At 40.2% G+C, this 19,141-nt stretch overlaps 1 protein-coding gene across 3 annotated transcripts in view; it reads left to right on the plus strand.

Moving 5' to 3' along the window:
* The window catches only part of PPP4R1 (protein phosphatase 4 regulatory subunit 1), a 66,712-nt gene that overhangs the window by 32,255 nt on the left and 15,316 nt on the right, over positions 1–19,141 (plus strand). For all 3 annotated transcript variants that reach the window (XM_082278048.1, XM_082278050.1, XM_082278049.1), the window contains 7 exons: positions 3,963–4,105; positions 5,480–5,626; positions 7,207–7,314; positions 8,083–8,148; positions 10,243–10,401; positions 11,610–11,740; positions 12,867–13,387. In XM_082278048.1, the coding sequence (XP_082134174.1) occupies positions 3,963–4,105; positions 5,480–5,626; positions 7,207–7,314; positions 8,083–8,148; positions 10,243–10,401; positions 11,610–11,740; positions 12,867–13,387 (1,275 nt within the window). The remainder of the gene's footprint in view (positions 1–3,962; positions 4,106–5,479; positions 5,627–7,206; positions 7,315–8,082; positions 8,149–10,242; positions 10,402–11,609; positions 11,741–12,866; positions 13,388–19,141) is intronic.

Genomic DNA, 19,141 nt, shown 5'->3' on the forward strand with positions numbered 1-19,141 from the left:
CATACCTGACAGTGACTTGGGATGATAAATACCACCATTCCAAACTTCCCCCTGTTCCTCCTCCTTCCCTCAGCCCTATATGACAAGCGTGACACCATGGTCTGGGGTGTCCATGGGGTCATTTGGGTTCAGCTGTCCTGACTGTGTCCCCTCCCAGCTTCTTGTGCCTCTCCTGCTGATTGCTGGTGGGGTGGGGTGAGAGGCAGAAGAGGCCCTGGCTCTGTGTAAGTGCTGCTCAGCAATAACTAAAACATCCCTGAGTTACCAACACCGTTTCCTGCAAAAATCAAAACCATGGCCCCGTACCAGCTACCATGAAGAAAATTAACGTTGTCCCAGCCAAAACCAACAGAATGACCAAGCTGCAAATTTGGTTATTAACAACAGGGAAGTGTAAACTGAAATGGCATATGCTGCCATGTATTGAAGCCTCCTGGAATCCCCGTTTGGAGCTGCCAGCTGTTTAAGCTAAAGACGAAGCTGAGGAATAGATGAAGGGAATGAGAAAGCTCTCTGACTTCAGTGGATTTTTTTTGGTGTTGTGGCTTTGGTCTTAAAGAAACATAATACAAAAAAAAGCTCTACTGTAACTGCATCAGACTGCGAGATTAGGCTCTATTCAATACACACTGGAACATATGCTTCAGTCTTTGGAAGAATTGAGCTCTTATCTAAATTGGTAAGCTTAAGGTTCAGGTTCTTGCATAGCAGCAGTAATTCCCCAGAACAGCACAAATGCCTTTTGATGGTGAATTATGGTGTTGTGTTACACAGCCAGTTCCCTACACAGCGCTCCTTGTTTGTTGCTTTGAATCGACCTTACAAAGATCCCAGAGCTGTGTACTTAAAAGTTAGGGAATGTAAGAACTAAGGTGACTTTACAGTTCTAATTCATTCCTGGGCATGAATTTTTCAAATCTTTAATTGCATCGTCTCATGTGCCCATGTTCCTCACAAAGCCAGAGCTGACTTAGTAGCTCAGGAAGAAAGGGGCTCACTTTACATCTGCAGATCTTTAGTATTGTCAGGCGGCTGACATAAGTGCTGCATAATAGATGAACCCTGTTCTGAAGGAAAAGGATCTCATTATTTTTACATACTGCACTCTTACTGGAGTGCTTAATAAAGAAATTTATTAATCCAGTTTCACAGCAAACCTCATCAATTTGCGGAAAGGGAGTCTTGCCATTGCTTTATCAGTGGGTGGGCAAACTGTAGAGATATCAAAGAGGTATCAAAACAGTCTGCTTGTTTTGAGTGCCTAGTGTCCACAGTATGTATACAGCTCTTGATATGGTTAACACAGAGTTCTTGTTGGCTTTGATTGCAGAGGTATTTCTTCAGCATCAAGATGGAGTTCAGACTGTAATCAAATGAGTAGTGTGCAGTTACTCTGTGGAGCCTCACACTAGGCAAAGGAATAAATTGGCTTTCTCAGCATTTTGCTTCTTTCCCTCAGTCCCAGCACCTTCTTTTACCATCACTTGTTTGCTTCCATCATCAGACAGTTCTGCTACTTGAGAGAATTGTGTGATTGCACTGGGAGATCAATATTAAGTGCCAGTTCTTGCTGTTTAATGATGCTGCTGTGGTGAGGCAAAAGCTGCATCAGCTAGATCAGTTCTTTGATACAGTTTATTGTTTGGCTGCATGAACAGTAGCATTGGCATAAATGGAAGCTGTAGGTTTTGTGTCTGGGAGGGTGGGAACTGCCTGAAGCAAATTTAGAAGTCATTTAAGAAGCACTGCTGCCAAACATGCAGCCTCAGTCAGACTGGTTTTGCTTACTCTCCATCCCCTTAACCCTCTGTCCCACTTCCCCCACCCAGGTCATCTTCTTTCTGCCACAGGAAACTTTCAGGAGTCCTAAGAGGGGAGAGCAAGATCCCAGGGATAAGTGTTGTTACATAAGTCTCTTGTACCCCTAGATCATGTCCTGGGCATGTCTTGAAATAACAGCCTTATGAGAAAGGTGGGCATGAGCTCCTCCAGCCCTGGCTTTGGGCACTGGGTCCCATTGCTTGTATATCAAGTTTTCACCTCTCCTTGCCCAGCCTGATGGTTCCTCATTCTGCTTTGTTTGCCATCTGCAGCCTTTTCAAACAAGTTGCTCTTGGGAGAGGGGCTGTGTACAGCCTGTTTGCAAAGATAATGTCTTTCTCTGTGTCAAAATGTACTCAGCAAGGAAGGACTCTTCCATCTGCAGTTGCTCTGCTTTCAGTGGATACTGGGCGGTTGCAGATGGAGGGTGTTTGCAAGGCCTCTTTAGCTCAGCCGCCTTTGGCAGGTTGTCACAGAGGTGGAAAAAAACATGCTGACGTGTGAAAGTTGGCATGTAAAAGGACTTCTTTTTCAGGCACATTTCCAGTCTCTCTTCCAGAATTGAAGAAGCCAGGCCTTGTCAGATAAGAGGACCAGAACTGAATTAAATGTAGGAAGAAAATAGGTATTTTTGCCAACTTGGCTCTTGAAAGGACCGGATTTACTTTGGTTGACCCCCCCCATGCCACCCTGAGAAAACCTCGTCCTAATGAACAACTGCACCTTATCTTCCTTGTGTTCTAAGATCTGTTCTGGCAAATTTTTATAAGGAAGCAAAAGATTAGTTACTGCAGTAGGAGCATTTTCTTTGTTTGCACTAGTATGATATGGAGACTTAAACTTTCAGAATTAATTATCTCATTAACTATGAGTTTTTCCTAGTTACAGGTGTGTATTCTGGTCAGCTGTTAGGTTTAGTGCTACAAATGTAGTGTTTGATCGCTAGACTAGAGTTCAGCATTTTGTTAAGGTGTGAATTTTTGTTAACTCAGATCTGCTTGCATGTAGTTTGTGTAGTGTTCTTCAGGATCTGACTTCTTCAGTACGAACTTCAGGATGCCTGTATTGCTTATGGGGTTCAACCTCCACGTGTTTCAGAACATCCAAAGTTTAAATAAAAAGGTTTTTCTCCTGTGTGTTCTTGATAACATTTGGGAAGAGATACAGAGCAGACTGGAAGATATTTTTTACTTCATTATCATGAACAATGAACCTATACAATACTGATTGATCTGAGACTTCATTTTGTATTTTGCAACTTGGTCAGCAATTCATAAACTTCACAGAGGATCCCTGGGAGTGTTCAAAGCCAGGTTGGATGGGGCTTTGAGCAACCTGGTCTAGTGGAAGTTGTACCCCCCAGGGGTTGGAACTAGATGATCTACAAGGTCCCCTCCAACTCTGATTTTGGTTTGTTTTTCTATAGGAAAAGCAATTTAAGTCTATAGTGAAAGATTGGAGCCCATAGGCATTTAATTTTTTTGTGTTCAGTGATTTTTTCTGTTCTCATTGTCCTCAGTGAAGAAAAGACTGGACACAGCAGGGGACTTGCTTTGTCTTTGTTATGTTTTATTCAGACCTGAGTTTACTGTTGTAGCCAGTGTTCAAGAAATCCAAGTGCTGCACACGTTTGCCATGTTAAATACAAATGCATGTTGCATGCTTCTGTTTAACAAAAGGTCATATTTTTAATGAATCATGTTAATTACAAGTATTCCAAGGAAGATGGTTCAGGTCATACCATTAAGTTTTACCTGAACAACATTTAGGTAAAAATTTAGTAAGGCATATGTATCTATCCTGTGACATATACATCTTATTATTTAAAGTATTGTAAATCAATTTAGTGTAATTTGAGAGTAATTGAAGGGTTTTGTTATGTCTTTTTATAGATAATCAGTTGACAGCTGGTAACTGCATATCTCAGCAAATCCTTAAAGGGCAGAAGTACTTAGTTCTGATTTTTTTTTTTATTCCTGTGGAGAAGTTGGGCATGTAATAATGTTCTACTTCTTAAACTGAATCTCTTTTTCTAGTAGTTGCAATTTTGAAGATTGTAAAAAGTTTACTCTGGCAGTATCTGGGAGCATGCTTGTAAACATATATTGTGCCTTTTTTTGGTTTGGTTTTGACCCTTACAGAGCCAACAGTGCGGGCAGAACTGATGGAACAGGTCCCTCATATTGCTATGTTCTGTCAAGAAAACAGACCTTCAATCCCTTATGCTTTTTCCAAATACTTGCTACCTATTGTGGTGCGATACCTCGCTGACCAGAATAACCAGGTAAGTTTCTTGTAGGAACAGTTTACTATCTGGTGAAATAGATGTTGTGATGCCACATTATTTAAATTTAGCATTGTACAAGTGTGTAATATTTCAGGATATAAGGTTTTTGAATGGACATGAAATACACAGTACTATGAATTTATTTAAAGAAAATATTAAAGATAAAATTTTAAAGAAAATGTAATGACAGTTTTTTACATCTAACGTGATCTGTCTTGGTTTGGGGCCTTTTATCTGGTATTTTATTCATATGGACAAAATCAATCATTTAGACAAGCTTACATAATTTAAATTCTGGCAAAAAGGAACAATAGTAATGAAAAATTGGGTGCTAGGTATAATTCCGTTTTTTAACACCATTATGTACCTTCATGACCAGTTATTTGTATATCAATCCAATAAGGGTTTTGGATTGAAGTCATGTGGTTTGTTTCTCTGCAGGTATAAATTAGCTTGTCCAGAGCTTTCTTGAGGCTTCTCCAGTCATTTCAGACTATATTAATGCTCATTGATACATTATTTTCAGTATTTTTGGCTTCTTGAGTTTGTCACTTTTTTCCTTGCCCTTCTCAAAATTTACATAGTTAATAATAGCTACCCAAACCTAGTTGTTTTGCTAATTCATGTGTAATACAACAACCCTACTCTTGTTTGATGTTCTCTTGCTTCAAGATTCAGTGATTCTTTTGATTGTTTTATCTTCTGTTGGATAGTTCATTGGGCTGCAGATCTCTGAAACAAACTCAAAGGTGTTTCCAAAATGGCTGCATTGCAGTATATGTAGTCTCTTGCTGTATGGAATGTTTTCTCTTCTGATGAAATTACTCCTTTGAGAGGCAGGGGTTAGCCAGCTATGAAGTCAATAATGGGTATCTTGCTTTTGTACAATTTAAAAAAAAAATGTGACTAAGCAAAATTGTGTCTCAGAATTTAAAAGCATTGGAAATAAATGGAATTATTCCTTGCCAGCCTATTTCTTGTTAATCTCAGAAAAAGAGGATTTGTTAAGTAAAATTCACATTCCTCAGAATCTTGTTACTCTCCATTAATTGTGCTGCTTTTTCCTCATGCTTTGCATGAGCTTTGCCGTGATTGCTCTTTTTGACATTAAAATAAGCTGTGTTTGAACCCAAGAAACACCCTCATATTGTCAACTAAGGCAGCTGTCCACCTCCATACTTCCCAAAACACAGGACAGCAAACGTAAAGTGCTTGCAAAAGCGCTTGTGGAGCACTTGTCCTCTCACTGGGTGCAGTTAGCACTGCTGTGTGTTGGTATGCAGGTACAGCTTCCAAAACACAGGACACATGTATTTCAGTAAAAAACCTCTATTTGAGTTCGTTGGTTCAGTTTTTGTCTTTTTATGGCAGGTAAGAAAAACAAGCCAGGCAGCGTTGTTAGTGCTGTTGGAGCAAGAGCTCATCGAGAGATACGATGTGGAGACCAAAGTGTGTCCTGTGCTGATAGATCTGACAGCTCCAGACAGCAATGATGATGTGAAGACAGAAGCTGTGGCTGTAAGTAACAGCAGTACCAAATCAAACAGCCTAAGGTTTGCCTGAATGCTTGATGCAGTGGTGGTGGTGGTGTGTTTCCAAGTTGCACAGCCGTTCCTAAAGAGAAAATGTTATATTTCCTTCTCCATAGCAAATCTGTAACTTTACCCATGCTGTGTCAGTGCTGTGCACTCTGGTCAAGTTTAGATTCAGTACTCATATATGCTGTAAAAAAAACCAAACCCAGATGGACAAGACAGTGCAGGGGGTTCATTTTATGGACTCCTAAAGCATCTGCTGTGTTGACTTTTTAGTTTTTTGAAGGTTTGCCTGTTTGTTTTATGGAAGTTTAAATTGCCTGTGTGGAAAATATCCATCAGTGCAAAAGCTTTAATGCCTCAGCTATGTTGCTCTTTATTGTATGTCTTGTTCTCTTTATTGATTTTGTTTTGTTTTGTTGGACGAAGTAATAAGCATCTGAGTTGATTACCTCACGGTTGGTTGGTTGGTGGTTTTCTTGTTTTACATTAGACACAACCTTCGTAATTAAAATTTATGTGTTGAATTAAAATAGTAAGCAGATTAGTTAATTTATAATGGAGAAATGGCAGAAAATGTATGCCTTTTTGTTTCCTTTGGGTTTTTGCAATTTATATGGATGCTTTTTGCTGGGTGGTTGTTTTTTTTTTTTCTTTCTGCTTGAGAGAGACCTCATTTAATATTTCACTTTCCTACTTTGGCTGGACTGATAAACAATAACCAGGCCCCAGCACTGTTGTATTTGGCACCAAATTTCTAGTGCTTCTTGATGAAGCTTATGACTACATTAGGGAATAAAGTATAAGCAGATTATTTTTATCTGTCTTCATGGTTTTGAAGGTATTGAAACTTGACAAATTTCTGTAGCTCATCAACCCCCTAGAGGTTAGAAAAGCCATCATTTGTTATTATAGGAGAATTAATGTAAGTAGTTCTACTGACATGATTGGGAAAGGTATACAAAAAATTATTTTAGCTTTTTAAAGATATTTTATTTTCTCAAGTTTCAGTACAAATCAGAATGAAAGAGCAGTTAAGAGGGAAGAGTTCTTTTTTTGGTGTGATACGTTTCTTTGGGAATTTTATGTTTGGGAGTTGCATATATGCAGTGTAGAGTGTTGTAATTAATTTTTAAACCATACAGGACTCAGAAGTCTCTTAAGCATATTAACTGTCAGTAATTTTCTGTTAATTGTACACATATACGTTCATTAAGTATTGCAATAGTGAAAGAATCTTGTACTTTTTTTTTTTTTTTTAAGAAGTCTGGTAACATATAAAAGTAATTTCTGAGGGTTCAGTTATCTTTGTTAGCTGGGAATTTGATTCAGTTTTGTGGAAGACCAATGTCATCTTCTACACCTGTGTTGTGTCATGACGAGGAAATGGAGGGGAACCATTTTTCTGTAGAAGAGGCCACACCTTTTCAATTCAAATGGGGCTTTATTTTCAATAAAATTATGTTCATCAGAATGACAAGCAGATGTAAAAAGCCTCGGTTTAGCTGACACAGAATGGTGTGTCGTGCAAGCACCCCTGATTAGTGTCTGTCTTGTCGTTAGATTATGTGCAAAATGGCCTCCATGGTTGGAAAGGACATCACGGAAAGACTTGTGCTTCCCAGGTTTTGCGAGATGTGCTGTGACTGCAGGATGTTTCATGTTCGTAAGGTATGACCTATGAGCGTCTGGTCCCGATTATCTGTGAAAAACATGTCATGGGCTTGGAAACGTGCATGTGACTAAGAAACTTTGCTGGTAGATCTCATTTGTAACATGTGTAAGTGAAAGCTATGGGGGTTTTTGTAGTTCACATTTCCACAGATTTTGATATTTGACACTGAGATCTTTTTCCAGAATCACTGCCCTTATTACTAGAAACAAAGAAAGAATCTGCTTGTCCTTATGCTGTAGATAGCTGCAGTGTGATTCGGCATATGTCCTTATGATTGTGTTGGTAGCCATGAAAACATGAACCAACTGTAGCTGATACAGCATCAGCCACCTGAGCTCATATTTCTATGTGTAGATGGAATTAAAGGTGCTCATCTTCACTGAAGATGAAGTAAACCAGTACTCCATCATGGTATTTCGGTGTGGAGGCTGTGCTTTGGTCTCATCCTGCCATTGAATAGCTTATATGCCTTGATAACTGCATGTGTTCTTTATTTTGGCAGCACTTTCAATGCATTTTATCCTCTTTTCATTTAAGTTCAGGGGTTCTTCTATGATTAAAAAAGACTGACTAATTTTGAAGAAAAAGTAAACTATTTATTTTCTTTAAATCATGGAAAGTGATGGAATGGGAAAGTAGCTTAAGATGACTTTGCACCAAAGCATGTTTCTATGGTTTTAAAAGTTACTTTGTTTTTTTCCCCTTTGATTTGGCTGTATTAAAACTGTGGTCTTAGTCATTATTTCTTGCATTCTGTCTGCAAGGTATGTGCAGCCAATTTTGGAGATATCTGCAGCGTGGTTGGACAGCAAGCCACTGAAGAAATGCTGGTAAGCCATTTCTGAAAGGGTTTTTCTTTTTAATACAATTCAGGAGTGGAGCCAGACAAGGTACAGAAGAAGGGCAGCTCATGAGAGATTGCAGATACAGGGGGAGTGTGGGATGGGGGGAATAAAGTGCTGGGAATGTTGAGGCTTATGTATTGATTTAATCTCTTCAAGTCAGTTTTCCTGCCTTAAACAGCCTCCTGGAAAGGAGGGAAAGAGAAAGAAATGTAAAGGAAATAAATTAATCTCAGCAATAACAAATGAAATAAAGAGAAGAGGGACAAATTCAAAGTGGAAAAGCAGGGAACTGGGTTGAAGGGTGAGAAGAGGATCCTTAACTGTGCCCACATTTCCATGGTGGGTCCAGGGAGCTAGTGGGTGTTGCTAGATTTGGAGATGTGACAGGGCTAGAGAGCAGAAATCAGCTTGGAGTCACTGGGATCCCTCTTGAAGTTTTTTCCTCATGGGAGTGTGGACAGTGAGCTTGTTGAGGGCCAGCAGAGGTTGAGTTAGCCCTGAGTTAGTGAGGGACTTATATGGACAAAGTGTAAATGCAGGCATGACTTCAACCAGAGGCTCTGCAGCCTTTTGCAATTGTGACATTGGGACAGATAGGCCTATTGTGGCTCTCAAGGCATTTCTTATGCTCTTACAGCATTTGCTGCATTTTTCTCCAGCTATTGAGTGATTTAAGTCATTTGGTAATGAAGTTTAGTTGTGTGGATTTGCATCCCATATGCTTCCTGATTTGGGATGTAAATTGATTTCTCTCACACACCTGCCCTTTTAGTGATTAGCGTAATGAATTTGGATTAAAACTCTGTAGAGGGTGCAATTAGACTACTATGAAATAAAAAAGTGATGATTATTTCATTTGAAAGCAATAACATGTGGCAGGACAGCTGGGGGTCTCTTTCTATAACAGAAAATGCCATTTTCTGCTCTTTTTGGATTACTGTTAGGATAAAAGGAGGGGTGTGAAAAGCTGAATGATAAAACTTCATTTTCTAACCTAAAAGCTTTTTTTGATTAGAGGCAAAGTCCAGAGAACTTGGCTGCAGAGAGTAGGAGCAGCTGAACATCGATAACTGTGAACAAGGCTGTAGCAACAGCCATTGGATTACTCGTATTTTGTCACTGTGCCTGTTGCAAGCCAAGGCAATGTCTGTGCCTCACCTGCACTCTGTCTGCCCTTACCATTACTGTTTCAAAACACCCAAGCACCTGAGCACCTTCAAAGTGCTTCAGTTTTATTAATGAAACCGCTGCTCTGTTCCAACATGTTCTCTCTTGAGCAAATGCAGTCTTTCTCTCATTCCCCTGTTCCTCTTTGCAGTTCATGTCCTGCGTTGTAGGATAGAGGGTGGCAGAAGTTGATAAATCTAACAATGAGAAGTGTAGGTAGAAAAGAAGTTTTTTCTTACTGAAGATACTGTTCCTTTGCATTTCAGTAAGAATCTCACAAAGAATATGAAGTGATCTCTGATAGGTAAAATGTTAATCATAGAATCAAAAACTGTTACGGTTTGGAAGGGATCTTAAAGATCACTTAGTTCCAACCTCCACGGATGCCCTTCACTAGATCAGGTTGCTCGAGGCCTTATCCACCTGGCCTTTGAACACTTCCAGGTTTGGGGCATCCACAATCTACCTGGGAAATGTGTTCCAGTGCCTCACCATCCTCACAGTTAAGAATTTCTTCCTAACAATGCACCAGTACTATTTTTCTTGTCCCTGCTTTAAAAGAATGATGTAGACATGAGGTCTTGTCTTATGATAGGTTTGTTGGTCTTGGGGATATTTTTGAAGTTGGGCTTTTTGGTGGATTTTTTGGGGGTGTAAATCAGGTTAAAGAGTTAGTACTTTCTGGCCGTTCTTCAGACAGGTTAATTTTCCTTGTCTGTAAGTAATTCGTAGGCAACTGATTAGAAGGGTGGTGCTACTGAATGTGTGTTCTTTGTCTTGCAAGTGTTAAACTGTGCATCTGAGTATGAAGGTGGAGAACCAGGTGAAGAAAATGAATGTGAAAAGAGAACTTGTTTTGAAACAAGTGCTGCCTATTAAGACTTGCAAACTCACTCACTATGTTCCTAACAGCTGCCGAGGTTTTTCCAGCTCTGCTCTGATAATGTGTGGGGAGTTAGAAAAGCCTGTGCTGAGTGCTTCATGGCAGTTTCTTGTGCAACATCACAGGAAGTCCGGAGGACAAAATTGTCAACCCTTTTTATTAATTTGATTAGTGATCCTTCACGATGGGTAAGAATTGCTTTTTATTTTTTGAATAGCTGTCTTATTTGAAGGATTTTACTGCAATACTCCATGTAAAACGTCTCATGGTTGTGAATAATTAAACCTGTTTCACGCACCTCAAGCAAAATTTTTCTTAGACTGGTTAGTTCATTGATGGGTGTAGAGAGTCCCTCACATTTTCACTGCAGCATGTAAGAAAAACTGGGACTAGCTTGTTTTAGCTACAGAACTGCCTGTGACTTAATGTTGCTGAGAATCATTAACAAAACTGGAAAATTAATTATAATATATCTGTACTTTTTCAGGTTCCCTACCACTGTGTCCTTTTTTGGGGGAGGGGGTAGTGGAGTTTGTTGTTGGTTTGGGGTTTGATTGGTTTTTGGTTTTGTGGGTGTTTTGGGTATTGTCCATGGGGAATTTCTTTATTATTTAAATCTTCATTGTTTCCTGGGCAGTGGGTTTTTGTTTTCTGAGGGGGGGAAGGGGTTTTGTTGGATGGGATTCGGGGTTGTATTTTTCATTTGTTTTTTTGGGGTTGTATTTTTTGGTTGTTCAGGATTTTTTTTATTATTTGTCTTCTTGAAGATCTACTCTTAAACCTTAAGTTTGTTATTGAGCAGACTGCTTCCAAGAGACAAGGATCATCTGTACAGAAGCATGAACTCGTGGATCTTGGAAAGTCATGGAAGTTGTAGCCCAGCAGAATTAATCAAATAACAAAAATTGGGATAGAGAATTGTTGAGGAGAACAAATAGTAGGAGGAAGGAGGAGCAAATGCACAGCATAGCCAGATAGGAAAGGGAAAGAAGTACAATGCTTATCAGTCAAATTTCTGGAAGTGAAATGTCTGTTCACTGTACATGATTTCTTTCCTTTCAAGTTGTTAAAATTCTCAGCTGAGCTCTCAAATTTACCTGCTTCTATTATTTGGACAGGTTCTTCCTCTTTTGGTTGTGGGGAATAGGCCTGTCAGTTTGGTTACCTGTGATGTAACTGGTTTCACCCTGCTTTGTCATTTTTTGTAACTTTTTTTTTTAAACTTGGCACTCTTATGTATACAGCTGGCTGATTCTTTCCAGACAAGAGCCTCTGCTCTTGATTTCCTTAGTGGGCTTATGACCCTTTCATTTCCTAGTAGCAGGCATTTTATGTTTTACAGGACAGCCAGATTTATATATAAAATTTTTTTTTCACCTTGGACCCTTTCCACTAGGTTCGCCAAGCAGCTTTTCAGTCTCTGGGGCCTTTCATATCAACTTTTGCTAATCCATCCAGCAGTGGCCAGTACTTTAAAGAAGAAGATGGTAAAAACCCAGAAGATTGTGGTTCTGCACAGGAAAACAGGTAAATTTGTTAAATCTACAAGTTATTTTTGCCTCCTTGTTGTTCTTCTGCATGAACTGCAGGTTTGGAAAACTAACTTTCCTGGATAAATTGAATATTTGGTAAATGGAAAGATCTGGATCTTCTCGTGTTCATAGACCAGAATTAGGATATATATTCTGTGGTGAGATGACTGACTTGATAGACAAGGGATAGACAGTGTATACTATGTACCTGGATTTCAGGGAGGCTTTTGACATGGTCTCCTGTAAGATCCTTGTGGAGAAGCTGCTGAAGTTTGGGCTGGATGAGGAGATGGTGAGGTGGACTGAGGGCTGCCTGTCTGGCTGGGCCCACAGGCGCTGGTCAGCGGCGTGTAGTTGAAGGTTAGTAACTGGTTGTGTACACGAAGCGTCAATATGGGGACCAGTCCTGTTTAACATTCTCAATAGTGATCTGAATGGTGGAGCAGGTGGTAGCCTCAGCAGGTCTGCTGATAACACAAGACAGGGAGGAGTGGCTGATTCACCCACAGGGTCATGCTGCCATCCAGAGGGAGATGCGGACACATTGGAAAGAGTCCAGTGAAGGGCCACAAAATGACGGACTAGAGCATCTCTCCTGTGAGGAGAGTCTGAGAGAGCTGGGACTTCAGCCTGGAGGACAGGGCTCAGGAGGGTCTTAACAATGTTCATAAATACCTGAGGGGAGAGTGTAAAGAGGCTGGGGCTGGCCTCTTTTCAGTAATGCCCACTGACAGGACAAGAGTTAATGGCCACAAGCTGAAACACAGGAGGTCCCCTCTGAACATCAACACCCTTTTTTTTTCTCACTGTGAGGATGACTGGCAAAGGTTGTCTGTGAGGACTGTGGAGTATCCATCCTCTGAAATACTCAAAACCTGTCTGGACACAAGTACTGAGCAGCTGGTTTTGGGTGTCCCTGTTGGAACAAGGAGGTTGGCCCAGGTGGCTTCTAGAGGTCCCTTCCAACCTTGACCCTTCTGTGATTCTATGATTTCTGTTTTGTTACGGTGTAAGTAAATTTACTTTGATAAATAACAAGCTGATAGCATGTGTGTGAATTTTCAAGAGCGTAACAAGTTTATTTTGGTTTTTAAACGTCCATTTGCTTTGGCACTCAACAGTGAGCAAGTCAGGACCACAGAAGATGTCACAACAGATGAAGAGCCCAACAGGACAGAGAATCTGGCTTCATATAGTGATGATAGTGATGATTTTGCAACAAAACTTGAAAATGTCATGGAAGATCAAAACACAGTGTCAAATAACTCCAAGAGGGAAAGTGATTTCCAGACTGAGTCATCCTTCCATTACATTTTGCCTTCAGAATCTTGTGGGGAAATGGCGGATGAGAATGAGCAGAGTTCTCATTGCTGTACAGCAGATCTTCAGGAGGCTGGGCTGAATTCACAGGAAACCTCTCTTTCAGAGCAGGAATTATACAACTCTTTCCATTTCTGGAGGACTCCACTTCCTGAAATAGATATTGACTTTGAGCTTCAGCAGACTTCTGATATAAAACTCGATAGAGAAATTCAGGAACTCACTATGCCAGTGTCTCCAAGCATTCCTATGGCAACAAGGAAAGAATTAGAAGAAATGATAGAAAATTTGGAACCCCATATAGATGATCCAGACGTTAAAGGTATGGTAAAGATACTGAAGCATTTTTAGTGTTTGGAGATACGCATATGTTGCTTCAGCAATTTGGGCTTTAACCTCTTAGTTGTTCTAAAAGTCAGAAGTACTGTTTTCTCCTGGTCCTCAAAGAGATTGAGGAAAATTGGTGATGAGCAAAAAGGGAATTTGCATTTGTGTAAAAATGTTTAAAAGGAGTATGATTCCTTTTATAAACTGAATGCACATGCAGTTAGAAGTATAAAGTTCTGACTGCCTGTTTTGACATTATAATTAAATAGATAGTTCAAAGGCATAAGCTGTTGATAAGCAAGTTTATTTCTAATTAGCACACATGCAAAATAAGGCAGATTAAGAGGGGTTTTTTTTAAATTATCAGTGTGAATAATGGTTTTCTTTTTATGCATTATCCATTTGATTTTGGATTAAATAGTCTCAATTTTTTTCTGCAAGGGCTTTGTTATTGTAGTCACATGTTGACAGCTTTAATTTGACAAGTTTGTTGGATGAGGCTGATAATTGATCCAAGCTGAGTTCTTGAAGTGAACACACATTCTCCATTTTAAAAGCTCTTGAAGACTGGAGAAGGGTTTCATAAGTGTGACAAGGTGGTAGAGCAGCAGTTCAGAGACACCTCCTGAGCTAAAAGGACATGGCTCTACACATACTTACTGGAAATAGGTTTTTCTTTGTATTCATGTGCTGAATAAATTCTAAGGCCCATCAAGCTTGAGTGTCACAGTCAAAAAGTCTCGAGGTACCACTAAGGAAGAAGCCATATTATTTTAGAGCTGTAGAATCTCTAGGGGGGAAAGTATGCCTCTATACTAGAAAAAGTAGGAGGAAAAGAAGAGGCAAGTTGGGGAAAAACATTTTAGAGTAAACTGATATGCTTTCAGCTTTTTTTATTGTTAGTAGGTTGATATGCTCATAATTTTACTTAAATCCATTTTGTACTTTTATTTAATCAATTGTGGAGTCAGCAGACAAAACTTTGCTGCTTTAGGAGTGCTTTGGGCACTAAGGAAAGAGGTAAGAAAAACCATCACCCTTGCTAATGACTTCAGTCTTCACATAACCCGTCTCTGAAGCCAACTGCAAAAGCTTGCACTGCTGTTCAGGTTTACTTTGTAAAACTGTTGTGTCTGTAGTTATAGAACATACCTTAACACACAGATTACAGTGATTTATGTAAGCATGTAGTTGTACATCCAGAGTTGTCCTGTGTTATGGGGTTGTTTATCATGTGTGTTCATGTCTTATTTCAGAGCAGGTTTTTGGAATTCTGTTTGTTTGTTTGTTTGTAGTTCTCTTAACTGGATGTCAGGAGGTTTTCTGTGCAGTTGTTGACCAATATTTGTACATTTCAGTAGAAGAAACTTTTACTAGGTTGTCAACACCATGGGTTCCCCTACTAAGAGGAAAGATTTGAATTATGGTTAGCAATGCCATTTATTCTAATTAAAGGTGGCAGTGGGTGGTCTTGATTAGTCAGTCACCTTTGTATTCTGTGCAGTACCTGTGACTTGGTTGAGGTTGTGTAGTGAAGCCCCATAAAGCACTCCTCCTAAATCTTCTACTCTTTTTCCTCTTGCCTGTGTTCTCATTATTCAGTCTAAATACTTGAGAAGCTGGAATTTAACAACATGCCTGTTTCAATTTAGTAACATTGCAAATTTAATTTTGCACAAAGTACAAATAGTATTAATTTTGCATGCTTGTCTCAAGCACTGTGGCACACGTAGAAGTGGTAGGCATCCAGACTTTAGTCTCTGGGTAGCTGACTTAATGCCTGTGTTTTGAACCTTACACTTCCTAAATTGTGACAAAAGGTAGGCTTGCTCTGGGGGGTGATCCAGAATACCAGAGCCCTGACTGCCTCTTTGCTCATGGCAATCCCATCTAAAACTATTGTTGCAAACTGATGGTATAAATATTCAGTCAAAAGCTTATCTTAATTCGTTTCATAGAAATTTTATGACACTACTTCATTTCACAGATAATTTTGTCTCCGGTATACGTGGCTTGCAACTGTATGCCAAACAGCCCTGGTCCCACGTGATCCATAGGGTCTTTCCCTGCCTGCACTTCCCCCTCTCTGCAAAGCTGGCCATCATGTTTTTGACTCCTGTAGTGTGAGTAGGCTCTGCTTTGACAGCAATGACTGAGCAAGCTAGGAGGTTTTTTTTCCTCTCTTTATTTCTTTTTAAATCCCTGTGATCTTTTTCTTGCACTTATTTTCTTATTGTCTTGCTGGCACCTAAGTCCTGGACTCCTGCTTCCATGCTGTGCTCCTGTCTTTATTGCTGCATTCCCAGCCAAGGGATGGGAGTGGAAGATGCTGTGCTCTTTGTGGTGGGTAAGTGGAGGCCTGCCATGCTGGAGAGCTTCCATAGGTACACATCTTCTGGCTTCTGTGGCAAATTGGTCAAGCATCCTGAAGGCATGACAAGATGGAGTGATGAAGCGTGGTTTGGGAATGAGACTGTGGTGTGTGATGTTTTGCATGTGTCAATAAGATTAAGTTGTTCAGATGACCTTTACTCTGGCTGTACCTTGCCCTCTCCATGCTTGACTGCAAATTCAGCAGCCTTCCCTTGACATGGGTTTTTGGTTGTTTAGTTTTTTTTCTTTTTTTGAAAATATTTTGTTAACTTACGAGAAGAAGAAAATGAATTCCTGTTGTGTGGAACCATAATGGCACAGGGTTTTGGAAGTTTCTTAAGATCACACTGAATTTTTATTATTTGACTCTGCAGAATATCTAGTGATGGTAATAAGGTGCTGTTCTTCACTGTTCAGTCAGAGGAGATGGATGATTTCCATTTTGCTAGTTGGTTTCAGAGCCAGTCCCTGACAGCTAAGGCAGATGTGCAGATTTGGTGCTGAAGTTCAGCCAGAGATGATTCTTTCTAAGTCAGAAAAGTATGGTTTTGTTGGGGTTTTTTTGGTGTGGTGGTTGTTGTTCTTGTTGTTCCTTCCTCCCACTACACCCTCTGCTTTGTGCTTTATGTTCATCCGTAGCAGCTGCTATACCTTTGTACCCCTATCCCCTCCCTTCCACATGTATTTCCCCTCCTATTTCCCTTTTTATTTTCATTTCTCTTCCTTTCTGGGTTTGGCATTCCTCTACTTCACGTCTCACTTCACCCTTCTGTTTTGTGTGAGTTGCTTCTCCCCTCACCTGCTTGCATCATTATAGCAGAAGTATTGAGGACAGAATAACTCAGTTTTTATCTGAGGAGTCCCTCAGTGTACCATGCCAATGGGAAGAGTCAAAGGAAAAGCATCACCAGGTCGTGCAGCCCAGAGTACGGCATGTTCAGTGCATATCCCCATCTTCCAGATGTCTTGGATGCCAAGCACTGTGGGGTTGCTGTTTACATGCACACTGGTCATGGTTATGTGGTTTTGGTTTGGTGTTTTGTGTTGGGTTTTTTCTTGGGGGGAGGGCAGGTGGTATTGGTTTGTTTGGGGGTTTCTGCAGTGTACCTCATTGGAGCAGTTTCTGTTTCAAGCCTTAGATCCTTGCTTCAAGGCGTGGAGACTGATGAGGTCTCCAGCAAATACAATTCTTTAACAGTAATCAGTAACCATCGTAGAATATTTTTTCCCTAGTCTCATTCTCAAAATAGGATGAACTGCTTTACCTGGATCTCTCTTTACCTTGGGGCTTTCCTTCCAGAACTAGCTTTTTGCCAGAGTGATAAATCTGAGTAATAGGTGGTTGAGCAGTCAGCAACTGAGATAAAGACAGCCCGTCTTCTCACAGGCGAACTGCTGGCTAGCTGTGCAAAGTTAAGCACTGGTATTGTAATCCCTGTTAAAAGGACCTTTCTAATCCACTGGCCAGACATTGGAAGGTCTCAGACTGGGAGATGGGAACCTGCACATTCTTCTGAAGCATGGCAGCTTTTTAAAAATTATCACAGGGTCTTTATTCAGGTCACGTTTTTCCAGTTCCGTGAGGCTGCTGCTGTCTTCACTTCCTTCAGAGTTTGTGTTTTTTTTCCTCAGATGTTTTTATTTATTTTTCTTTCCATGGACACTTTCTGCAACTGGCTTTATTTCCTTACGTTCTGCATAGGGTTAAATCCTGTAAGGTCAGCTTTCCTTAATAGTATTTGGGGGAATAGAGGAAGCCTGACTTGCAGGTTACTGAGGCTAACTGTGACTTATGCCAGTTACAAGCTGCTTTGCCAGAAGGGGACCTAATAGGGATAAACCAGCCCAAATGTGGGGTCAATTGATCCCATTCCCTTATAAGAACTATGTTTGTAAGTTAGGTTACTGGCACAGCCTGCAATATACGTCTAAAATAGTGTTAATGGAACAGTAGATGTGGAGTAAGTGGAGAAGAAACTCTGTTTTTATGTTTCAGTTACTTAATCTCTGTACCCATTAATGCAGCCCATACCTTTTGCCTCTGAGTAAGAAGTGAGGGTATGGAAGGCAGATCCTTTAGAAAACAAGAAAGAAAGGAAAAAGGGGGAAAACCCAGAAGAAACATCAGTGTCTTTTAGTGAAACATCAGGAGAAACAGAAAACAACCATAAGGCTTATTGAAAGGACAGAAACTCCTGAGAACCAGGAAATTCAGTAAGACCAGATAAAATGTGGTTTAGAATTTATAGATTGTACCAGTTATTTTAGGATGCAGGTACAGTAGCCAAGAGTAAATAGTTTCTTGTTTAAAAATACATCTCAACCTGAAGCAAAAGTTGAAGAAAGAGTTAATTAGTGGTCTAAGATTCAGTGGACGTTGACTTTATCTGAGGAACACAGTACCTGAGTTCTGTGCTATGTGCAAGACGGACCTTTAAGCTCCAGTTTTTCCTGATGGTAGTTGTGAAAGCTGGTTAGCCAGCAGATGCCCTTCTGGTTTCCTATCCATACCTTGCTTCCTAAGAGCTCTGAAGCATTCTCTGTCATTCATGATAGGGGAGCCTTTACTTGAATTTGAAATGATTTTCTGGAAACCATTGCCTGTCCCATGTCAGTAGGACATCTTTGTGAGAGATGAGGAGCAGCAGCAATGCTTGGCTCTTCTTTTAGCTAGGACGTTAGGATGTTTATGGACTTCAGGTCATTCACCTTTCAGTGAATGGCAGCACTGAAGTCATGAGTAAGCACTGAAAGAAGGCACTTGCCAATCAGTCAAATCCTTGGGAGTTTGGTTTCTCTTGTCCTTCACCCTCACTTCTTGAGGGTGTAGGATTGACAAGAAGCTGAGGAAATGCACATTTTTGTCATGTTTCTTCTAGGGCAGATAGAGGAAATGAGGATAGGTGTTATCTCCATCATGTTAAGCCCCTAAACACGGGTGGTCCAGGTGTGCGGGCTGACAGTGGGGCATGGGGTGGGGACTATGTCTTGGAAGATTCACACTTAACCACTGAAGATACTCTTGTTACTAGAAGTAATCTTTGGAGCTCTGTGTGGATTTTTCAGTAAATACATAAACAGTGTTGAAGCAGTATGTGTTTACTGAGTCAGGGCAAACTTTCCTGAGTTTTAAGTGAAGGTGAGAGGAGTGCACATTTTTCATGAAGCTGTCCTTCATGGAAGAGGTCTTCAAGAAAAAGGTCTCCTTAATGTGCAGCAGAATATATTCTTTTTCATTTTCTTGTTTGATTTCTCTAAACGAAAATAAAGGCAGGCATTTCTTGCCCTAGCATAGCCACCTATTTTGCCTGGTTTTGGGGGTGATTTATTTAATATTTAAGTTTTGGGGAAATTTATTAACCTTGATCTTTTTTAT

The sequence above is a fragment of the Coloeus monedula genome (genome assembly GCF_965178545.1).
Source record: "Coloeus monedula genome assembly, chromosome: 1".
Classification (NCBI taxonomy): Eukaryota; Metazoa; Chordata; class Aves; order Passeriformes; family Corvidae; genus Coloeus; species Coloeus monedula.